This window comes from Phyllopteryx taeniolatus, chromosome 1 (assembly GCF_024500385.1).
Source record: "Phyllopteryx taeniolatus isolate TA_2022b chromosome 1, UOR_Ptae_1.2, whole genome shotgun sequence".
NCBI lineage: Eukaryota > Metazoa > Chordata > Actinopteri > Syngnathiformes > Syngnathidae > Phyllopteryx > Phyllopteryx taeniolatus.
Window position 1 is genome coordinate 21,718,082 of NC_084502.1, and position 23,577 is coordinate 21,741,658.

Consider the following 23,577-nt stretch of genomic DNA (forward strand, 5'->3'; position numbering starts at 1 on the left):
TAGAGAAAAACCAACCGCAGGGTAGATGCCTTCAGTGGTTTTTACTCAGGACCTGTCCCGGTCATGTTAAACATAAATAAAAACAGAATACAATGATTTGCAAATCATGTTCGACCTATATTTAATTGAATACAATACAAAGACAAGCTATTTAATGTTCAAAATGATAAACTTTATTGTTTTTAGCAAATAATCATGAACTTAGGCTTTTATGGCTGCAACACGTTCCAAAAAAGCTGCGACAGGTGGCAAAAAAGACTGAGAAAGTTGAGCATTAGAAAGTTGAGGAATGCTCATCAAACACCTGTTTGGAACATCCCACAGGTGAACAGGCGAATTGGGAACAGGTGGGTGCCATGATTGGGTACAAAAGGTGCTTCCCTGAATTGCTCAGTCATTCACAAGCAAAAATGGGGTGAGATTCACCTCTTTGTGAACAAATGTGAGAAAATAGTCGAACAGTTTAAGGACAAGGTTCCTCAACGTACAATTGCAAGTAATTTAGGGATTTCATCATCTACCGTCCATAATATCATCAAAAGGTTCAGAGAATCCGGAGAAATCACTGCAGGTAAGCAGCAAGGCCAGTTCGGCGCTACATCCGTAAGTGCAACTTGAAACTCTACTATGCAAAGCAAAAGCCATTTATCAACAACACCCAGAAACCCCGCCGGCTTCTCTGGGCCCGAACTCATCTAAGATGGACTGATGCAAAGTGGAAAAGTGTTCTGTGGTCCGACGAATCCACATTTCAAATTGTTTTTGGAAATTGTGGACGTTGTGTCCTCCTGGCCAAAGAGGAAAAGAACCATCCAGACTGTTATGGACGCAAAGATCAAAAGCCACCATCTGTGATGGTAAGGGGCTGTGTTAGTGCCAACGGCATGGGTAACTTACACATCTGTGAAGGCACCATTAATGCTGAAAGGTCCATACAGGTTTTGGAGAAACATATGCTGCCATCCAAGCAACGTCTTTTTCATGGACGCCCCTGCTCATTTCAGCAAGACAATGCCAAACCACATTCTGTGCTTGTTACAACAGTGTGGCTTCATAGTAAAAGAGTGCAGGTACTAGACTGGCCTGCCTGCAGTCTAGACCTGTCTCCCATTGAAAATGTGTGGCGCATTATGAAGCGTAAAATAAGACAACAGAGACTCCGGACTGTTGAACAGCTGAAGCTATACATCAAGCAAGAATGGTAAAGAATTCCACCTGCAAAGCTTCAACAATTACTGTCCTCAGTTCCCAAACGTTTATTGAATGTTGTTAAAAGAAAAGGTGATGTAACACATTGGTAAACATGATCCTGTCCCAGCTTTTTTGGAACGTGTTGCAGCCATAAAATTCTAAGTTAATGATTATTTGCTAAAAACAATAAAGTTTATCAGTTTGTACATGAAATATCTTGTCTTTGTAGTGTATTCAATTAAATATAGGTCAAACGTGATTTGCAAATCATTGTATTCTGTTTTTATTTATGTTTAACACAACGTCCCAACTTCGTCGGAATTGGGGTTGTAGTATATTGTGATCAACATTATCGAAGGCAATGGTGAGTTCGAGTAATAATAGTAATGATGAGGTGCTGCAATCCATAGCTAATAAATCATCATTCGTCACTTTTGCAAGGGCTGTTTCAGTAGGAGGTGGCACGGTGGCCGACTGGTTAGAGCATCAGCCTCACAGTTCTGAGAACCCGGGTTCCGGCCCCGCCTGTGTGGAGTTTGCATGTTCTCCCCGTGACTGCGTGGGTTTTCTCCGGGCACTCCGGTTTCCTCCCACATCCCAAAAACATGCATTAATTGAAGACTCTAAATTGCCCGTAGGTGTGACTGTGAGTGCGAATGGTTGTTTGTTTGTTTGTGCCCTGCGATTGGCTGGTACCCCGCCTCCTGCCCGATGATAGCTGGGATAGGCTCCAGCACGCCCGTGACCCTAGTGAGGAGAAGCGACGCAGAAAATGGATGGATGGATGGATGGATGTTTCAGTAGGGTGGTCTGCCCTGAAACCGGATTGAAAAAGTTCAAATAGTTTGCTAGAGGCATGTAGTTTGCATGTGATCATTAAGCTCCTGTACCACAATTCTTTTCAAGAAATATTTCAATAAATGCACGCCTGCGACCCTAGTGAGGATAAGCGGAACGGAAGATGAATGAATGAATGAATTTCTATGAGGCAACAATCAGTTATCTGTAATACTTATCTGAAAAACACTATAGTATGAGACGAGTACAATTTCACTGTAAATAAATGAGACACTTATGTGCCACTCTGTGTTGTAGGAAAGTCAAATGTGTATGTCCAACTGGACCTGGAGGCAGAGTTTCATTTCACTCACCTCATTATGACCTTCAAGGTAACTTCAAAATTCTTTGCCTTACTAGCACATGGAATCAACAGATTGCTCCTTCTGTTCATCTTTTTTTTTTTTTTTCTGGCAGACTTTCCGTCCAGCGGCCATGTTGATTGAGCGTTCGGCCAATTTTGGTCGCACCTGGCAGATCTACCGTTACTTTTCCCATGACTGTGCCGCCAACTTCCCCGGCATATCCCAGGGTCCTTTACACAACATCAACGACGTCATCTGCGAATCACGTTATTCTGACATCGAGCCATCCACAGAGGGAGAGGTGAGTGAGGAGTCACACCAGGTTTCATTTGTCATAATTGTTCCTGACATTTTTAGTTTGGGGTCATTTTCTTCAAATGTCTGTGACCTTATAAAATACATTATATGAACTCAAAGGCTGTCTATGAAATTACCTTCAAAATCGTCATTTTTGTTTCTATTTACAGTATTATTGCTTTAAATTTCCAAAATAACCTTTAAATGTTTGTCCCGGTCTAGGTCATCTACAGGGTGTTGGATCCAGCCATCAGGATTGAGGATCCATACAGCCCAAACATCCAGAGTAGGTATCCTTCTGCTTTTTACTTCTATTTTTAGCCAAAAACCTTTAGGTAATTTGTTATACTGTGTTTTGTATTAAGCAATAGCCGTATTGACTTGAAAAAAGAGCAAAAATGTGTGTGCTAGCTAAAGTACACTAACGCCATTCCCACTCGCCTGAACATCTGTCAAGTATATATATTTTTTTTTTTATTACATCTAGTTTGATAAAAAAGCAGGAATCCTGTGGGTTGAAAGGCCAAAATGTATTGGTCATTTTCAAGTGTTATTCATAGTGTGTGGTAGTTTATTAGTTCCAAACCTCCACAAATTGATCATTGTTTTGTGTCAAAGCAAGAAGTCTAAGGAATGCTGTCAAACAGTCACTTACACTGCTCATCCATTTCATCTCTCTCCCTGCCATACACCATCTGTTATGGAATGCAGAGCCAAATGTTACGGAGCGTCCATATTTTGTTACGTAAATAACTGAACGTTGACTCGTTACAGCCGTAACACTGATTGTTCCGAATATTGGGTATTGGGGGGGGAAAGCCAGCGTCCACATTGAACAGCTGCTTGGTGAGCGCTATTTTATTACGTTCCCAGGCCGCCAAGCCACAACGCGAAAGTATTCTTTGCGTCCAGTGTCAACGCATTCTAAGTCACTGCTCATCGCCTCCTTGGTAGCGAATAAACTACACTTCTTACCATGCTTCTTATAAAAGTGTCACGAAAGGGACATGCACTTGCAAAACATCGAAATACAGTAAGTTATTTGGTGATACAGTACACCATTCACGTAGGCTTGGCAGGAATCGAGTTTTCGCAGAGAGTAACCAACTTTGAACAACAAAAAAATAGGCCAATTCATACGTTTTTAAAGATATAAATGTAAAATAATACACGTCCACACAGGACACTGCATCTGAACTGTAAATTAATTAGTACGTCACTACACACGACACTTATGAACATGGGCAGGTAAAAATACATTATTATTATTAATAAATATTTGTAATATAAGATATTAGTCCCACAATGAGGATATTTGCATTATTTCAGCAGCAATTGTGGATATAGGAACTATAAATATGTAATATGAATAGCATGCAAGAGAAAAATGTACGAGAAGTACATTGCACCAAATAGAAACCAAAACTATTGCCCATATATGAACTACCCAGTTCAGTGTATCAGCAATTTTTTGTTTGTTTGCAAATTAGATTGCTGAATTTTTATTTTGACATTTCAGATATGATTAATCTGATTTAATAGACTTAAGACTTTAATAGACAGAATTGTCAAAGGTGAATTAATCCATAGACGGATATTTTTGATATCTCATATACTGGTACTTTGATTCAGGTTGCGACTGCGTCCACCATTACAAAGTTGATGTAATAAAAACACGGAAAATAAATGACAAATATTGAAGCCATAATTTATTTAAGATTATGATTATGACTGTCCCACAATGATGTTCATAACAAAATTCATAAAATGTGGAAATTCAGACAAATTTGGACACATTTTTATAGGTTGGCAGCTCTGGGAATGGAATCTTAAATGATTTCTAATGCAAGATGATTGGTTGGATAAGCACTACCTGAATGACATTTAAAAATGAACTTTTCCCCCCTACTATTTACCACCTTGGAGGAGACACAAGTAGCTTTTTCACCAGACTGTGACACACAACATCTGCTCTGGTTGTGTGAACCGTGGTTCTGTGCAGAGATGGGGAAAGCAGCTGTTTGTCCCCCCACAAAGACCTCATCTTGGACCTCTTATTGATGCTGAAGTTGTCCACAGCACAAATCTGTCCCCAAAACATGATGTGCAAATAAATGCAATGCATGAGCTTCTTGTGCAATATTTTGCTATAAGTGCCCCAAGTATTGACTCTTGACCGCCCTATACAACTAACTTTACTCACTTTTCAGGTTAATCTATGCATCACTCTGGGGCCAGCGTTGACAAACCCTCTTGTCAATAGGACACTACAGACAGAAGTATTGGTACATGCTTTTTAATTTAGTAAGGTCTATAAAGGCACGACTGAGTGACTTTAGTGAGAAAAAACAACTCTATATTGTCCTCAAATTTCACTTCCAATTGCTTGTTTGTTAGACCAAAATTGGGTTATAGCGCATTTCTGTTTATACACTTTGGCCAGACATGTTGCTGACAAGGTGGAAACAGTTTCACGTCAGTTGGGATTTCAGACACAATTTTAGTGGACAAACAAATTTAAAGAACAGACTAGAAGATTAAAGTTTTGTCCGAATGCCATACACTTGGCTCCGTCACGCTCTGTTGGCCATGACCTCCTCTCACTGGGCCATGCGGGTTGTTGTGCAGTCAATCACATGTGCATGATATATGTCGATGTCCCGTTTAATTTAATGGCTTGTTTGTCACCACGTTTAGAAAGACTGTAATACATTAGTCTTGAAATGATCATCCAGTTGAATTCAAAAAATAATGTTGGCTTTATCTTGTTTTTGCTCAATAGACCAGCTGAAAATCACCAACTTGAGGGTGAACTTCACTAAACTTCACACACTGGGAGACAACCTGCTGGATCCCAGACCTGAAATCAAAGAAAAGTATTACTACGCTATGTATGAGCTGGTTGTGCGTGGAAACTGCTTTTGCTATGGCCACGCCTCCGAGTGCGCCCCAATTGACGGCATCAGGGACGATATAGATGGAATGGTCCGCATCATCTCAACAAATAGATTTGTTTTCGCCTTTCAGGATTTACAGAATTCTCAGTGTGGGTCTTAACTTTCCCTCGTTGGTTATTGCAGGTTCATGGCAAGTGTGTGTGTAACCACAACACCAAAGGTTTGAACTGTGAGCACTGTGAGGATTTCTACAACGACATGCCATGGAGACCTGCGGAGGGCCGCAACACCAATGCATGCAAAAGTGAGCCCACGATTTAACTATTAGTTTTATAATTCACCTCCAATGTCAATGCCTGAGCCCATATGTCTTGTATATTACAAGACCCCTTTGATTTTTTAATAATTTCAATTTTATTATAATAAAATGAAATATTCTTCTTATTATTACAATATTTAATTATAATTAAGTATATCAAGCTTGGCGGCACGGTGGCCGACTGGTTAGAGCGTCAGCCTCACATTTCTGAGGACCTGGGTTCAATCCCCGGCCCCACCTGTGTGGAGTATGCATGTTCTCCCCGTGCCTGCGTGGGTTTTCTCCGGGCACTCCGGTTTCCTCCCACATCCCAAAAACATGCATTAATTGGAGACTCTAAATTGCCCGTAGGTGTGACTGTGAGTGCGACTGGTTGTTTGTTTGTATGTGCCCTGCGATTGGCTGGCAACCAGTTCAGGGTGTACCCCGCCTCCTGCCCGATGACAGCTGGGATAGGCTCCAGCACGCCCGCGACCCTAGTGAGGAGAAGCGGCTCAGAGAATGGATGGATGGATATATCAAACTTGAGATTTTTGGACAGTAGTTCAAAGCAGTTAAGGGGTTTTATTTCTTGTTTTTCATCATTAAAGCATTATAACATTGTGTTTACATACAGCACAAAAAACACAAAATGACAATAGAAGTTTAAAAAAAAACAAGTCATGAGACTTATTGGGCTAATCAAATTTCATGTCATATGTATAAATGTGTGTTGGTATGACAAAGATCCTTGAATCCTAGAATGTCACTGTAAATGCAATTTATAGCATTTTATAAACCAGCACTTTTTCAGGACCCCCCCCCCCGCATTGGCATTGAGGCATTAACATTGCATCGTCAAAGAGAGAAAGCCATTTTCAACACTTTATTAGTCAATAATTTAAAAAATAACAGACCAACAATGGTATTAATTTGTGGGAAAAAAATGTGAAATGGACCAAATTTGGACATGTGCCAGCAATATGTAAGGTGATAGGAGGCAAGTAAGGATTCTAAGTGATGTGAAAATGCATCTAATAAATACGAAGGGTTGTGATTATTCAAAACTTTAAAAATTCTGAAGCATCCCGTTTATCTTATTAAATTCTTCTTAACTATCTTCTAGATGAGTGTCTGAAGCGTGACGAGAGCTTTTGTTTTTCAGAGTGTAATTGCAATACCCACTCGTCTGTATGCCATTTTGACATGGCGGTGTATTTGGCCACGGGCAACGTCAGTGGAGGAGTGTGCGATGACTGTCAGCACAACACGATGGGCCGAAACTGTGAATTGTGCAAGCCCTTTTACTACAAAGAACCCTTTAAAGACATCCGGGACCCTCGGGTCTGCATAGGTGAGTGCAATGTCTGCATACCTTAACAAAGAATAGCCAATACAAATAGCGATACATGAGCGTATACAATTTCTTAATATCATCACAGCTTTTACAGTATATGTATCAAACCATTGTTTCCACACCTTGGTTGACACATTATTTTAGACTATTAAATGAGGCACATATTTTACATTAGAAAAATCTCATGGCACCTCCATCCATCCGTATCACTTATCCTCACTAGGGTTGCAAGCGTGCTGGAGCCTATCCCAGCTATCTTCGGGTGAGAGGCGAGGTACACACTGAACTGGGATAGGGTTAGGGAACTGGTCGCTAGCCAATCCCAGGGCACAGATAAACAGACAACCACTCACACCCAAGGGCAATTTAGCGTCTCCAGTCAAACTACCATGCATGTTCTTGGGATGTGGGAGGACTGCACTGTTCGCATTCCACTAGCAGGAGCCTGTGTTCTACCAGGGGATGTGGAACGCATTTTGAGAATCACTGATTTAGTGGAAGAGCATTTCACTGTCACTATGAATCACTAGCGCTGGACATTGGATCATTTCTCGCAGGACTCTTGATGAGTTCTCACATGGCACAGTAGTTGGGAATCAGTGTATTAAACCCTAACCCACTGTGCCTCCCACAGCTTGCGACTGCGACCCAGAAGGTTCTGAGAACGGAGGGATGTGCGACAGCCACACAGCGCCGACACTGGCCATGGTGGCTGGGCAGTGTCGCTGCAAGACCAACGTCGAGGGCCAACGCTGTGACAAGTGTAGGACCGGCTACTTTGGCCTAAGTGCGGACAACCCTCAGGGCTGCCAGCGTGAGTACGCGCAAGTATTACTGTACATTGACTTACTGTGCAAGCTCTGATGTTGTGTTTGTTTCCACCCTGGAAACTGAAGTCAAGAAGTTTAGATGTATACTTTATTTACACTTTATTTACTTCACTTTCATTTTATTCATCTGAACCTGACTTAACACCCATTTAATTGTATGAATCATTTACGGACAACCCCAATTCCAATAGAGTTGGGACATTGTGTTAAACATAAATAAAAACAGAATACAATGATTTGCAAATCATGTTCAACCTATATTTAATTGAATACACTACAAATACAAGATATTTAATGTTCAAACTGATAAACTTTATTGTTTTGAGGAAATAATCATGAACTTAGAATTTTATGGCTGCAACACGTTCCAAAAAAGCTGGGACAGGTGGCAAAAAAGACTGAGAAAGTTGAGGAATGCTCATCAAACACCTGTTTGGAACATCCCACAGGTTCATCCATCCATCCATTTTCTGAGCCGCTTCTCCTCACTAGGGTCGCTGGCGTGCTGTAGCCTATCCCAGCTATCAACGGGCAGGAGGCGGGGTACACCCTGAACTGGTTGCCAGCCAATCGCAGGGCACATACAAACAAACAACCATTTGCACTCACATTCACACCTACGGGCAATTTAGAGTCTCCAACTCATTTTAGGGATGTGGGAGGAAACCGGAGTGCCCCAGAAAACCCACGCAGGCACGGGGAGAACATGCAAACTCCACACAGGCGGGGCCGGGGATTGAACCCGGGTACTCAGAACTGTGAGGCTGACGCTCTAACCAGTCGGCCACCGTGCCGCCATCCCACAGGTGAACAGGCTAATTGGGAACAGGTGGGTGCCATGATTGGGTATAAAAGGAGCTTCCCTGAATTGCTCAGTCATTCACAAGCAAAGATGGTGCGAGGTTCACCTCTTTGTGAACAAGTGCGTGAGAAAATAGTCGAACAGTTTAAGAACAAAGTTCCTCAACGTACGGATTTCATCATCTCGGTCCATAATATCATCAAAAGGTTCAGAGAATCTGAAGAAATCACTGCATGTAAGCAGCAAGACCGAAAACCAACATTGAAACTCCGTGACCTTCGATCCCTCAGGGGGCACTGCATCACAAACCGACATCAATGTGTAAAGGATATCACCACATGGACTCAGGAACACTTCAGAAAACCAATGTCAGTAAATACAGTGTGGCGCTACATCCGTAAGTGCAACTTGAAATTCTACTATGCAAGGCAAAAGCCGTTTATCAACAACACCCAGAAACGCCGCCGGCTTCTCTGGGCCCGAGCTCATCTAAGATGGACTGATGCGAAGTGGAAAAGTGTTCTGTGATCCGACGAGTTCACATTTCAAATTGTTTTTGGAAATTGTGGACGTCGTGTCCTTCGGGCCAAGGAGGAAAAGAACCATCTGGACTGTTACAACAGCGTGGCTTCGTAGTAAAAGAGTGCAGGTTCTAGACTGGCCTGCCTGCAGTCCAGACCTGTCTCCCATTGAAAATGTGTGGCGCATTATGAAGCGTAAAATACGACAACGGAGACTCCGGACTGTTGAACAGTTGAAGCTGTACATCAAACAAGAATGGGAAAGAATTCCACCTTCAAAGCGTCAACAATTATTGTCCTCAGTTCCCAAATGTTTATTGAATGTTGTTAAAAGAAAAGATGATGTAACACAGTGGTAAACATGACCCTGTCCCAGCTTTTTGGGAACGTGTCGCAGCCATAGAATTCTAAGTTCATGATTAGTTGCTAAAAACAATCAAGTTGATCAGTTTGAACATTAAATATCTTGTCTTTGTAGTGTATTCAATTCAATATAGGTCGAACATGATTTGCAAATCATTGTATTCTGTTTTTATTTATGTTTAACACAACGTCCCAACTTCATTGGAATTGGGGTTGTACCCGCATGTATAAATTTCACCATTAACCAGAACATGCATAACTGCACACAGGAAGTCCTGAGCCGAGATTTGAAACCTAAACCTCAAAACTGTAAGGCAGACTTGCTACCCCACTTGTCAGCCATGCTACCCTATTTGTTTGTTTATTTAATCCTTTCACTGATTGTAGTCCGAGGTTGTGATTCCTATGCAGACTTGCTTTGGAATGCAAATCAGAGGGCAACATAAATAAAGACTAACCTGATGCTATTTAAAGTTTGTTTTCAAATACCAGTGGGGGAAAAAAGTGCTTTTCCCTCCTGCAGCTTGCCGGTGTGACCCCAGGGGAACGGTGGCAGGCAGCACCCAGTGCGACCCGGTTAGTGGAGACTGCTTCTGCAAGCGTCTTGTCACTGGACGAAGCTGTGACCAGTGTCTGGTAAGACATTTGCTCCTGTGTGTATAAAGCTCACCGGTTTACAAAATCCATTTTGCTCCCTAATTACTGAACTTCCCGAATTAAAATCGCATGCCATTCACTTAAGAGTTTTGCACCCTAAGTTCTTATTATTTTTTCCTTCCTTTCTTTGAGTTCTGTTTGTTTTCGCTGTCTGTCTTGTCCCACTCATCCAGGAATAGTGCGGGCAGGAATGTGAGCTCCTGCCTTGGCTCTGTGTCTAAATTTAGTCAAAGCATTTTAGTTAAGTCCACTTGGTGTGGGTTACTGTCGGCCTAAAAATGGTCAGGTCCGAAAGTGGATCTGATCTGACAAAAAAAAATAATGATGTGAAAGAGATGACGTACTTTGCACACACTTTTCTGCCTAGCAAGTGTAGTTGCTGCATCATTCAAAATACACTGTCTCTTTTTGGAAGAGCAGAAAATAAATCACAATGTTAAATAATAGGAACCAGACAAGTGACGATATGCCACAAAGCTATGAATGTTAGTCTTTCAGATTACAGGGTTGGCTTCTATGTGTGTGACTCATACACTTCTTTTATAGAATGCAGGATGATGCTTTGTGTTGTCATGACTTCCAGTCTCTCTCTCGTTATTCATCTATATCAGCCAGAACACTGGGGCCTGAGTCTCGGCCTGAATGGCTGCCGAGGCTGTGAATGTGACATCGGAGCTGCTCTCGATAATCAGTGAGTGATGTTTACTGAGCACATTAAAATAGTCACTGGCCTCCTAGAACTAGAGTTTGACAGTATATATTTTGGCAGAGTGTGTGTGTGTGTGTGTGCGTGTGTGTGTATATAAATGCTAACATCAAAACGTTTTCCAAAGGTGAAAGTCAGCAGTAGCTAACAGAAATCCCCACAAAAGTAACAATACAATAGTAGTCAATTATAAATTATAATTACTAATTATAATTATAATTACTTTATGCAACAAATCACATCGCTTGCATTGTATCCACATTTTGTGCCACATTTTCTGCATTAGAGCAACTGTCTGGTGTCATTTAGTGTCGAACAAATATTGTAACTGTTTCCACTTGGAATACATTGGCCTTGTAGTCTTTCATCAGCAGTTCTTGAAACTTAAATGTGGGCCAACTTACCCACTTGGTAGAACAACTGCACTCTATTTATGAATTCACTCACTCATGTATTGAAATGCCTGAGAAAATTCTGATGTGTTCTGTGGGATTTGCGATCATCTACAACGTTACGCTTTTTAAAATGATTTATTTATTTTTTATTTATTATTCATAGTTTCTAATTTGGATCTAAAACAGCCACCAGACATTACCATAAAAATTCATGATTCCGCCATAATGGAGCCAACTGACTTTGGTTGATGTGGCGCCATCAGGCTGATGTTTGTTATCTTAAGTGACATTAATGGTAGTGTATTAAATAAAAAAAAAAGTGAAAAGTGGGTTTGGAAAGTATGTTTGTTTCCAGTTAGGCTTTCTATATTACAAACTAAGCAAAGAAAAGTTGCTCATTTAAAACTCTTCACCATAGCTGCTCCATGGATAGTGGCCAGTGTCGCTGCCGCAGTCACATGACCGGACGCCAGTGTACACAAGTGGAGTCTGGGTATTTCTTCATGGCTCTGGATCACTTCTTGTATGAAGCTGAGTTGGCCAAGATGGGTCAGGTGAGATACTGAGTTCAGAATGTAGGAACATTTAGTATGAGATACATCAAACTAAATTGCATGAATGAACATACTCACAAACTGCCAGGGCTGTACACTCGAAACCAGGGAACACCACCTAGGTCGTCCGGCCACATGGACGGGTATTGGGTTCGCCCGTGTACCTGAAGGTGCCACTCTAGAGTTCATCATCACCAACGTCCCTTATTCCATGGAGTATGACCTGCTCATCCGCTATGAGTCGCAGGTGAGTGCTGCTCTTTTTGCTGAACTTCTACTTTAAGGACAAAATTATTGAGGCACACCCTTTTATCAATTAATCAATCAATCTACCCTTAAAGGACCTGTAAAATGAAACTAAAAATGTCTTTTAAATTTGACACACCACAGAGAAACGTGTTGTCAACAAGCCTGGCAAATTTGAATGAACAAAAAAAAAACAATGTTTTAAATCACAAAGTATGTAAAATCTTGAAAAACAGAGTCCAAACATGCCCCGCTCGACTGTCACCTGTCAATCAAATACGTTTGTTCGAACAGTATGTGCTCAACAGGCTGAATGTGTGCTGCTGTGTTTTCAATTTCCCTAAAGTGTCTCTGTTATGTGGACTGAGCAGTGATGTATTAGACGATCCCGCCTCCGGTCTCGCTAGCTTGTTAGCTCACTTGGGCATTAGCTCGTGGGCTAGCAAACGTAATGAATAGTTAACTTTCCCTGAAGTGTCTCTGTGACGCTCCACTCGAAATAACACGTATAACACTTCAGGGAAGATGCATTTGTTTTAGGTTGTAGGAATAGCTTGATGGCTAACTGCCCATAGTGATAGAAATGGGCCAAGTTATCATTACTAACTCCCAATTGCGACGAATAGCCACTGATGGAATGACGGCGCTCTGTACTTCTGTGGCAGGGAGGGTCGAGTCATGCCAGAAAGCCCAAGTGCGTACTTGTGTTTGGTTTTATCCAAAAAATCTAGACAACTGAAATGGTCAAAAAGAGTTTAACACTATTTCTCCACCATTAAGGACTAAATTCTTCTCACCCTTTGCACATGTTTTCAACATCTTCAAACATATTTAGAAACAAATCATGGACATGACCTCACAGGTTCTTTAAATATTCAATCTTAAACTTATGTAGACATTTTGGAAATCACAAATGCTGTCCTTATCATAGGCACAGTCCAAAAGTTTTGCCACAAGAGTGGAAGCTAGCTGCAAATGTGGTATTTTCTTCCAAAGTCACTTCTCGTACCGATAATGGCCATGTGTCTGAGTACTTCTGTCCAATACAAAGAGTAGATGGCATCCAGCGTTTCTTAACGTTTACCCATTCCAGATGCCCCGGGACTGGGAAGAGGTACGAATAACAGTGATACGCCCAGGCCCAATTCCAACCAGCAGCCCGTGTGGAAACACAATCCCAGATGATGACAAACTTGTTGTCGCCCTGCCGGCTGGGGCCAGGTTTGTTGCTTCAGCACACATGCACACACTCAGCCACAAAAATTGGGATGGAGGAAAATATTACGAAGTTCTTATGTGTGACATATTTATAGTGTAGGTCGTGTTGCTACTGCTGCAAACTCTTGTTGCCCATTTCTCTCACATTCACATCAGCATAGCTATTATGTGTTCCTCCATTTATTGTGCTGCTAATTCTCATTTTCTTGTGTTCTAAATACCATATACACATTGATTTTTTTTTTTGTTAGTTTGTTTGCTGCTGTCATCCATGTTTCTGCTATAAAACTGGAGTTTCCCCATTGCCCAGCTAACAAAGGCTACCGGTAATTCTATTCTGTTCTAAAAAGCTCCTTTAGGTGCATGCCAGGATTTACATGACTGTGAGTGTTGAGATTATCGTTGATTGACAGATAGAATATAGAACAAGTAAACAGTGCTCTCGAGACCCTGTTATCTTATCTATCCATCCATCCATCCATTTTCTGAGCCGCTTCTCCTCACTAGGGTTGCGGGCGTGCTGGAGCCTATCCCAGCTATCATCGGGCAGGAGGCGGGGTACACCCTGAACTGGTTGCCAGCCAATCGCAGGGCACGTACAAACAAACAACCATTCGCACTCACAGTCACATCTACGGGCAATTTAGAGTTGTCAATTAACCTACCATGCATGTTTTTGGGATGTGGGAGGAAACCGGAGTGCCCGGAGAAAACCCGCGCAAGCACGGGGAGAACATGCAAACTCCACACAGGCGGTGCTGGGGATTGAACCCCGGTCCTCAGAACTGTGAGGCAGACGCGCTAACCAGTCGGCCACCGTGCCGCCTATCTTATCTATGTAAAATTAATTATTTTCAATACATAGTAGTTTGTGTATTGTGTATTCTGATCTGGGATGATGACTTTGTATAAAAGGACGTTATAATGGTATTTAACAAACAGGTACAGTTAATACAGGTTTTATGATGGCAACAGTATGAAACAGGATGTTATTTCCAATGGGAAAATTGTCATGGAATTGACTGTTTTCTAAACTTTATATCCCCTAAAGAGGGCTCACTATTGGATTTCTTCTTTGTAATCATGTCCTTAGGTTCATGGTCCCTCCTCAGCCTGTGTGTTTAGAGAGAGGTGTTACATACACCGTCCGCTTCGAGTTCAGGCGTTATCAGGACGCCAACGCTGTCCTTAACGGAGCGGCCAACGCTGTCCTCCTTGTGGACTCTGTGAGGACAATTCATTCCTTCCTCCCATCTCATTCCATACAGCCACATCTTTCTCATGTCACTTTTGTAAATCTGTGCTTCTTTGCTACAGATTGCCTTGATGCCTCGTCACTCTTCCATTGAGATCTTTAACGCCGGGGATCTGGCCTCTAGCAACAGGAAGCAGACCTACGAGCGGTACCGCTGCCACGAAGGGGCGAAGAGCGTGACCCGCCCATCCATTAGTGAGACCTGTGCCAAGCTGATCACAAGCATGTCAGCCGTTATTAACGACGGGGCTTTGTGTGAGTAAATAAAACACACATTTTACTCTAAACATTTTGTGATTGGGCGGCACGGTGAACAACTGGTTAGCACATCTGCCTCGCAGTTCTGAGGACCTGGGTTCAAATCCAGCCTTGCCTGTGTGGAGTTTGCATGTTCTCACTGTGCCTGCGTGGGTTTTCTACGGGTACTCCGGTTTCCTCCCACATCGTCAAAACATGCATGGTAGGTTAATTGAAGACTCTAACTTGCCCGTAGGTGTGAATGGGAGTGTGAATGGTTGTTTGTTTATTTGTGCCCTGCGATTGGCTGGCCACCAGTTCAGGGTGTACCCCGCCTCTCGCCCAGAGTCAGCTGGGATAGGCTCCAGCACGTCCGCGACCCTAGTGAGGGTAAGCTGTATGGAAAATGGATGAATGGATGGCCTTTTGTGATTTTGTTTTTTGCCTCCATTGCATATTTAAGTCTCTGCTAGGATGAAGGGTAAAGTTTAGAAGACAGTGGTGAGGCCAGCCATGATGTACGGATTAGAGACAGTGGCACTGAAGAGAGAACAGGAAGCAGACCTGGAGGTGGCGGAAATGAAGATTCTGAGGTTCTCTCTAGGAGTGAGCAGGTTGGATAGGATTAGAAATGAGGTCATTGGAGGGACACCAAACGTTAGATGTTTTGGAGACAAAGACAGAGAGAGCAGACTTCGATGGTTTGGACACGTCCAGAGGAGAGATAGTGAGTATATTGGTAGAAGGATGATGAGGATGGAGCTGCCAGGCAAGAGAGCTAGAGGAAGACCAAAGAGAAGGTTGATGGATGTCGTGAGGGAAGACATGAGGGCAGTTGGTGTTAGAGAGGAGGATGCAGGAGATAGGCATACATGGAAAAGGATGACATGCTGTGGCGACCCCTAACGGGACAAGCCGAAAGGAAAAGAACAAGAAGCACATTGAAATGTCATAAAACAATCATATTACAGTAAACCTGTGAATTCACCTATTTGAGTTTTTATTGGATGGGGGTTGGGTAGGGGAGGGTGAACCTATCCTCAGCCTCCGTTCATGCATTGTTAATGATCATCACATTCACAAGCATTGAACCAGCCTTGACCCATCATCAGTTAAGTTGTGTTTATCTGTGTTTCCCTCCAGCTTGCAACTGCGACCCCCAGGGATCTATCAGCTCCATGTGCGATGTCCGCGGGGGTCAGTGTCGCTGCAGACCCAATGTTATTGGTCAACGGTGCGAACAGTGTGCCCCTGGAACTTATGGGTTTGGACCCTCGGGCTGCATTGGTGAGAAGAGACATGAGTTCTTTTTAAACCGTGGCTGTATTTTTCTTACAGTCCCGATGTAATTACAGTATGTACGATTTTACCAGTTTTAGTCCTCGAAGCGTGTTTTATTACATTCAGGGTTCCTCCGCAAGTATGGAAAGTATGGCAAGATTGGTTTTATTCATTTTCTGAGATTTTCAAAGTCACAAAGTGACAAAACAATCCAAAGGTCTCTGTGTGCGTGACACACAGACATAATCTGCCTTGTTCAGAATCAGACTCAGAATGATCTTTACTTCAAATAGAAGTTTAACAAGTGTGAATTATTTTGGGACAGCTTGTGGTCATAAAGCAATAGTGCCTATTTACTGTAATATTCTTCACATATATTTTGTATGTATGTATAACTATATACAAAGGCTACACATAAAATTATCCATTCATCCATTTTCTGTACCGTTTATCCTCACTAGGGTCGCGGGCATACTGGAGCCTATTCCAGCTAACCTACAGGCAATTTAGAGTCTTCATTTAAACTACCACAAAAAAATAATTTGAGAACATTTGGATGCACGCTCTTTTTTTCATGCATTGTCGAGGTATCGGATCGGGACTCGAGATTGGCGGATCCTTAAATTCAAAGACTCGTACATGTTTGCAAAAAAATTTGATCTATTCTTCCTTAAAAATATTCACATTTCAAAGACTGTTACAACAGCTCTATTTTCTAAAACAAAAAAAAATATGAATATCTTAAAAAATAAAAAAAATAAATAGATCGATCCGTGTTTTTTTTAAGGCGCTTAGAAGCACAGCTACAATGTTTGTGTGAGAGCACACGGTATTATACCATGGTCTTTGTGAATACTCGATTCTGATTGTCTCAGAAAATTCCATCTTTGAACATCTCAAGTAGTTCCTGTCAATAAAATCTTGATACAGTGGAACCTCGATAGAACGGACTAATTGGGGCGGGGGCGGGGTCGTCCGATATAGCCAATTCTCCGTTACATCAAAGGTCTTTTTTTTTAGGCCATATGCACCCATATTACTGTACAGTACAAGATTATTGTTTTGTCTGGTTTTTTTGTGGCCTACAACATCCAGTACAGGACAAAGTTATTGTAAATAAATGTAAAAAGGTTTTAGATTTTATCCAAACTTACCATGCCGGTGTGAGCCGATAAAATCATGAGCCGAGAGGAATTAGTGTGCTTCCTAGTCAAAATTATTTACACAAATATAGCCGCAATTTATACGTTTTTCAGATCCACAAATATATTTGCGATTTACACATTTTTTAATGCTGCGTGTGCATTTATCATGATTTGTCATTTCTAAATATTAAATTCTGCTTGTGAATTGCTGAAAGTGCGTTTATTGATCAGCGGACACGCAGATTTATTTTTGAGACAAACGTAACGCAGATATTCACACAAACAAGGTGAGACTATTCACACGTGTGGGAAGGCCTGTCCCTCCATCCATGACGACTGCAAGTCGTTTTTAATGGGAATCCAACAGTCTATGGTCCAACCACCCCCAGCTGTAAAGATGAAGTCAAGCCAGCCGCCCCAGCAATTGTTTATACTAGGCTTTACATCATTAGAAGAAGAAGAAGAATCACCTTTTATTGTCATGAACATGCATGCATGTACACGAAATTTGTTCTCTGCATTTAACCCATCATAGTGAACACATACACGTTAGTGGAACACACTGGAGCAGCTGAAGCGGCCGGGGAGCATTTCGGGGTATCAGTGTCTTGCTCAAGGACACCACAGCTGTGAGTCCGGGGGATGTTGGCAGATGGTCCAGTCGGGGTCTTGAACCTAGGTCCCCCACGGTGGCAGGCGATGATCCTAACCATGGGCCACGGTTGCATTCCATCATTTGTGGATCAGAAAACAATGTGTAAATCGCGGATATATTTGTAAATCTGAAACCCGCGTATAAATCCCTGATATATTTGTGGAAATAATTTTGACACAAATCTTTCCCCAAAATAAATAGCATGTTCCAGACTCCAAAGACTTGGGTTTTGTACTCCTCAGAATTAACGCCAGCCATGCCACTTTCACTCTTGTCTGTGTACAATAGACAATAGATATACGGTAACCATTGTCACATGGCCGCCACGTTAATATCGCACATTCAACATGGCCGGCACGTAGGCACATCTTTTGAATTTGGCTCGAGTAATGTTTTATATCTGTGACCCCCAAATGCATCAGTCCAGTAAAGAACAGCGGCCAATTCTGGAACTAACAGACTTTGGCAACGTCATTTTAAGTGACAAACGGAAACTATTTTTGGACACATTGTTCAGTTCCAATGGTCTGTTTCATTCCATATCCGTTATATCGGGTTCAGTTTTATCGGGGTTCCACTGTATTGTTCTAAATTAATGCGCAGCAGTAGCAGCACCCTTAGCTGATTATACGAGAAAACATAGCGACTTGACACGGTCATATTTTCTGATGTGAAGTACTTTGAGGACAGAAAATAGCGAATTTAAAACAATAATGAGTGATTTAATCGTTTCCTTTATTCGGTGATTACAACACTTTTGATGACTGGGATGCTTCTGAGGAATTGAAGGGAAAATAAAGAGACATAAGCGACACAAAGAGTTAATGGCCTAAGATGAAGTCAATGTCGAAAAAAAACAACAAAATAGTCTATTAAAACGGCAAGACACTTCCTTGCACAAAAACTGACAAATATGACCTGAACTCTTCACCATTGATGTTTTCAATGATACCCTGTGACAATTTTATTCCGCCAAGGAGGACCGACACAGTACAGCGTTGCCAGCCTGAGAGCTTGCATCAACCGTCACACCGAAATATACCGAATATATGTGTAATAATAAAAAAATATTTTATCGTCATACCTTGGTTGTTATTTAACATTGTCAAACTAAAAAATCTATTTGCGGCAGTACTAAATAACATTTACATTCCCTTAGAAATGTATGGAATTGAAATTACTCTTCATAGTCGAGCCCTGAGGCATTTCAAGTGAAAAGAAATTGTTTAACTAAAACTTTCTATTTTGAGTACAAAACATGAAATTATGAATCGGTAGTTTCATTAATTATTTTTGTTGGCAAGTGACCATGGTATAAGCGGGTTAATGCCCTTTGAGGTATACAATTATCAGGGATTTATAGACTTCGCGGAGACAACCGTGCTCCACTGCGCATCGGTTCATTAAATATCATATAAAGAATCATAATTATCCATCCATCCATTTTCTGTACCACTTATCCTCACTAGGGTCGTGGGCGTGCTGGACCCTATCCCAGCTATCTTTGGGCGAAAAGCGGGGTATACGCTGAACTGGTCGCCAGCCAATCGCAGGAATCTTATCTATACAATTCTATTTACTCAAATATCACAAATTATTTGCATTTTTTTTTAACCGAGGATTCTGAAAATTAGGGTCTGGAAAAAGTATGGAATTTTGAAATCTCAAATGAGTAGGAATCCATTTATAGTGTATTCTGGTCAAATTTCAACTTAAAGTGAACTTCTATTTGAAGAGATAAAAGCCAAATTAAAAAAAAAAACATTTAGACACTGAGCCATGGACTGTTTAAAAAGGATCAAATTAATGTTTGTAAAATTTACAGGTCTGGTAAACAAATGGGCAGCACGGTTGTCGACTGGTTAGAGCGTCTGCCTCACAGTTCAGAGGACCGGGGTTCAAATCCCGGCCCCGCCTGTGTGGAGTTTGCATGTTCTCCTCGTGCCTGTGTGAGTTTTCTCCGGGCACTCCTGTTTCCTCCCACATTCCAAAAACAGGCATGGTAGGTTAATTGACGACTCTAAATTGCCCGTAGGTGTGAATGTGTGTGCGAATGGTTATTTGTTTGTGTGCGCCCTGTGATTGGCTAGCAACCAGTTCAGGGTGTACCCCGCCTCCTGCCCGATGATAGCTGGGATAGGCTCCAGCACTCCTGCGACCCTTGTGAGGATTAGCGGCTCAGAAAATGGATGGATGGTAAACAAATGTTAGGGGTGGCAAAACATTGAAAGAATATCCATTAGAGAGAAACAAAATTTTAACAATTTTCATCATTATTTGCATTTTTGAATGGCATCTTAACTCTGTCAATTTTGAGGAAATGCAGTCTTTTGCACCATTCTAAAGTATCCGGGTAAGTAGCACCATCAAGCGTTGTAATCAACTATAAATTTAGAACATAAATTATGCCTTAATTGAAAAAGTAACTGTTTTTGGTCAAAATGTCAATTAAAAATGCACTTTCCCTCAAAATGTGACAAGGGCATGAATAAATGCTTAACTGTACATATACTTACACTTAGCCAAGAAGTGCTTTACTACAGTATATTTTGGACAATAAACAATTAAGAAATATAGTTTACCCTATAAACAATGTCTAAGGACTTGTGAAATACAAAAGATTTATTTAGTGGCTGTATTTTCAACCAGATTCCATTGTCTGTGAGAATAAAGCATAAACAGTGCAGCGCTGACGATTGTGACATTACATGGGCGCCATCTGCTGGCGCTCATTATTGCACATTCAGAAAATCCCAAACTTCAGTTAACTTTGGAGGTCCTCAAATGCAAAACCAATCCACTTTCACCACCCGTGCTATATGATGTCCGCCTCCTCCTCTCTCCGTGCAGCCTGCGGTTGCAGCGTGGAAGGCTCGGTCACTCGGCTGTGTGACAAGTACACAGGGCTGTGTCAGTGTCGGCCCGGAGCGTTTGGCCAGCAGTGCGACAGATGCCAGGCAGGTCACTGGGGCTTCCCCAACTGCCGCCCCTGCCAGTGCAACGGCCATGCGGACGAGTGTGACCAGAGGAACGGTGCATGTATTAACTGCAGGGACAACACTGGAGGAGACAATTGCGACAGGTGATGTTTTACTTTGAAATATGGATCGCCAGACAATTTCTTTATGTTTTATTTCGTGTACTCTAGAGTGTAGCGTTGCGAGGGGCTGGAACATTTCCGTTAAATTAAACTGCAGAATTTTGGAAATATTCCAAATTAGAAATTTGTCATGAATATTGTGAGAAATGTGTCTTATTTAATCATAATTGTAAACATTTTGTATAAGTTTATGCTTTAAGCAGACATGTATGCAAAATCGATAAAAAAAAATGGACCAAGCAGCTCGTAATTTGAAAAATTTGTTAATCAAGGTACCACTGTAACTGCATAAAATCTGGTTGTTGTAGTCAGGATTATGCTAAATATATTTTCCCCAACTATGTTTCAGGTTCCTATTAATAGCCAACCTTCAGATTTGTAAAGTCCTGTTTTTTGCCCATTTATGAACATTAATTCCCATTGAAAGTTTTTAATTTCCCTTAATAATCCCCCCAAAGAATCCCTTTACAAAGATAATAATGCTCAGTTCTAATTGAAAACATCAAAGAGACTTAAATTGAACTCCTTAGAAAGTGCAGTGTGTAGCTAATGATATGACCATTGTGTGTCATCTGGTATTGACATCATGGTGTCTGTAGGTGTGCTAATGGTTACTATGGTCACCCAATTCTGGGCGTAACAAGTGGCACCTGGTGTCGTCCATGCCCATGTCCAGACGGCCCCACCAGCGGACGTCATTTTGCAGCATCTTGTTATCAGGACAACCGCAACCGGCAAATTGTCTGCAACTGTAACCAGGGAAACACAGGTAAACGTGACTAATATGTAGTAGTTTTTATTTTTAATTCAATGTTTTACAGTGTCCACCACTCATTTAATGGGTTTCTAAAACCTAAAAGTGACCCAAGAGAACTGTGGCATGAATGTAAATGCTAGCAATACAGGATTTAACATTTTACAACAATGGTCCCACTTTCTCTCCAGAGCAACTTTAAATGAAGGCCAATTATAGTACAATCCTTTCAATATCTAATCTGTTGTTGTTTCCTTCATCCCCTGTATTACTGGTACAGGGATTGTTAAACTCCTCAGGCTGACCATTCATAAGCGTGAGTAAAAATTTAGTTGACCCCCCCCCCCCCCCCAGCACCAACCAACACACCACCACAAGTCTTTCTTTATTTTCCACCAGTTCTGCCCATGCATGCATGGCTTTAGCACCCTTACTTTCCGAGGTGCTCAGACCTGCCTCCACAAATGATATTTCTTGATTGGCTGTGTTTAGCACTACTTAGTGCTACAGACACTGCTGTTAAAAATCAGCAGATCACTTTCGAGCCTTACCACAACGTGTACTGTACTGTAGGTAATTGTACCCCGATTACTGTAGATGTTGATTATTTTTTTCTTTTTTTTTTTTTAAATCAAGCCTGGTAATGTCGAATATAATTTACCAGCTTGTCACAACCACAATTTATTTGTTCCTCAACTTGTGTAATATGTCTGATCGTGGGATACATTACTGGTCTTTTTGACCATGCATTTCTATAGTTTTCAAGCCTGCCTGTTTCCCACTGAAGGATCTGAACCAGAAGTTGTTTTTTAAGTTCAGTGAAGAAACAAATTCTGAGAGAAGTCTGTGATTGTTGACAACTACTCTGGGTCAGCTTCTGTTTGAAGAACTTTTCATCTTTACCTCTCTGTGATTTATAACATTAGAAATCGCTTTTAAAACCAACAAATGAGCTGATACGCCTTTTCTTTTCCCACTCACGTCCAGCTTTCATCTTCTCTTATCCTTTACGAAATTGAGTGTTTTTCTTATCTTTCCCCTCCTTCCCATTCCCCCCTTCTAATTTCCTCTTGTACTCCTTCCTACCAGACTCAAATATGTCAGGTATTTTTGTCAGTTAGGCACCACAGTGTTGTGCACAATTGAGGTGCGTAGCACGAGTCCACAGAGATTAGTGTGTACTGAGTACTGTGTCGCAACAGAGTTGGTTTGTGTATACTGTATGAAACAGGTTCACATTCCGTGTGCTATTCTTGATCTGTCCATTTCGGCAAGAATTCAATGACTGGTTTTGCTAGCTATGTCAGGATGAAACTCCATTGTGTTAAGTCAAATTAACTGTAATTGTCAAAGTAGTGTAATTGTATGTACTGCATTCTCCAAAAGACACGCTTCTGATCTTGGCAAGTCCGTTGATCAGTTGCTTACTCCCTTTTTTTTTTTTGGGGGGGCTGTGGTTGCTGTATTTATTTCTACCTGCCTTTACTCCACAAAATACCATGCAGTGTAGACCTTAAATAAGTTTTAGAGATTTGTTACAGATGTTTTTGCTATGCTGACTAGATTCGCCATCAGACTGAATGTGTTTTTCAGCCTTACACCATGATTCCTGAAATTGGATGTACAGTAAACCCCTGCAGTGACGAAAGAGCAAGCCCTGCTGCAAATAGTAAAAA

At 41.5% G+C, this 23,577-nt stretch overlaps 1 protein-coding gene across 4 annotated transcripts in view; it reads left to right on the forward strand.

Annotated features, from left to right (window-relative positions):
- Positions 1–23,577, forward strand: part of lamb2 (laminin, beta 2 (laminin S)) — a 71,879-nt gene that overhangs the window by 33,862 nt on the left and 14,440 nt on the right. For 2 of the 4 annotated variants that reach the window (XM_061780818.1, XM_061780817.1), the window contains exons 5-22: positions 2,287–2,360; positions 2,446–2,634; positions 2,853–2,916; positions 5,413–5,615; positions 5,711–5,831; positions 6,991–7,179; positions 7,817–7,996; positions 10,222–10,334; positions 10,967–11,046; positions 11,875–12,010; positions 12,099–12,257; positions 13,350–13,477; positions 14,568–14,700; positions 14,792–14,984; positions 16,110–16,253; positions 20,898–21,129; positions 21,747–21,916; positions 22,182–22,217. In XM_061780818.1, coding sequence (XP_061636802.1) covers positions 2,287–2,360; positions 2,446–2,634; positions 2,853–2,916; positions 5,413–5,615; positions 5,711–5,831; positions 6,991–7,179; positions 7,817–7,996; positions 10,222–10,334; positions 10,967–11,046; positions 11,875–12,010; positions 12,099–12,257; positions 13,350–13,477; positions 14,568–14,700; positions 14,792–14,984; positions 16,110–16,253; positions 20,898–21,129; positions 21,747–21,916; positions 22,182–22,217 — 2,544 coding nt within the window. Of the gene's footprint in view, positions 1–2,286; positions 2,361–2,445; positions 2,635–2,852; positions 2,921–5,412; positions 5,616–5,710; positions 5,832–6,990; positions 7,180–7,816; positions 7,997–10,221; positions 10,335–10,966; positions 11,047–11,874; positions 12,011–12,098; positions 12,258–13,349; positions 13,478–14,567; positions 14,701–14,791; positions 14,985–16,109; positions 16,254–20,897; positions 21,130–21,746; positions 21,917–22,181; positions 22,218–23,577 lie in introns of those variants that run through there. The other 2 variants (XM_061780820.1, XM_061780819.1) reach the window with 2 other exon arrangements.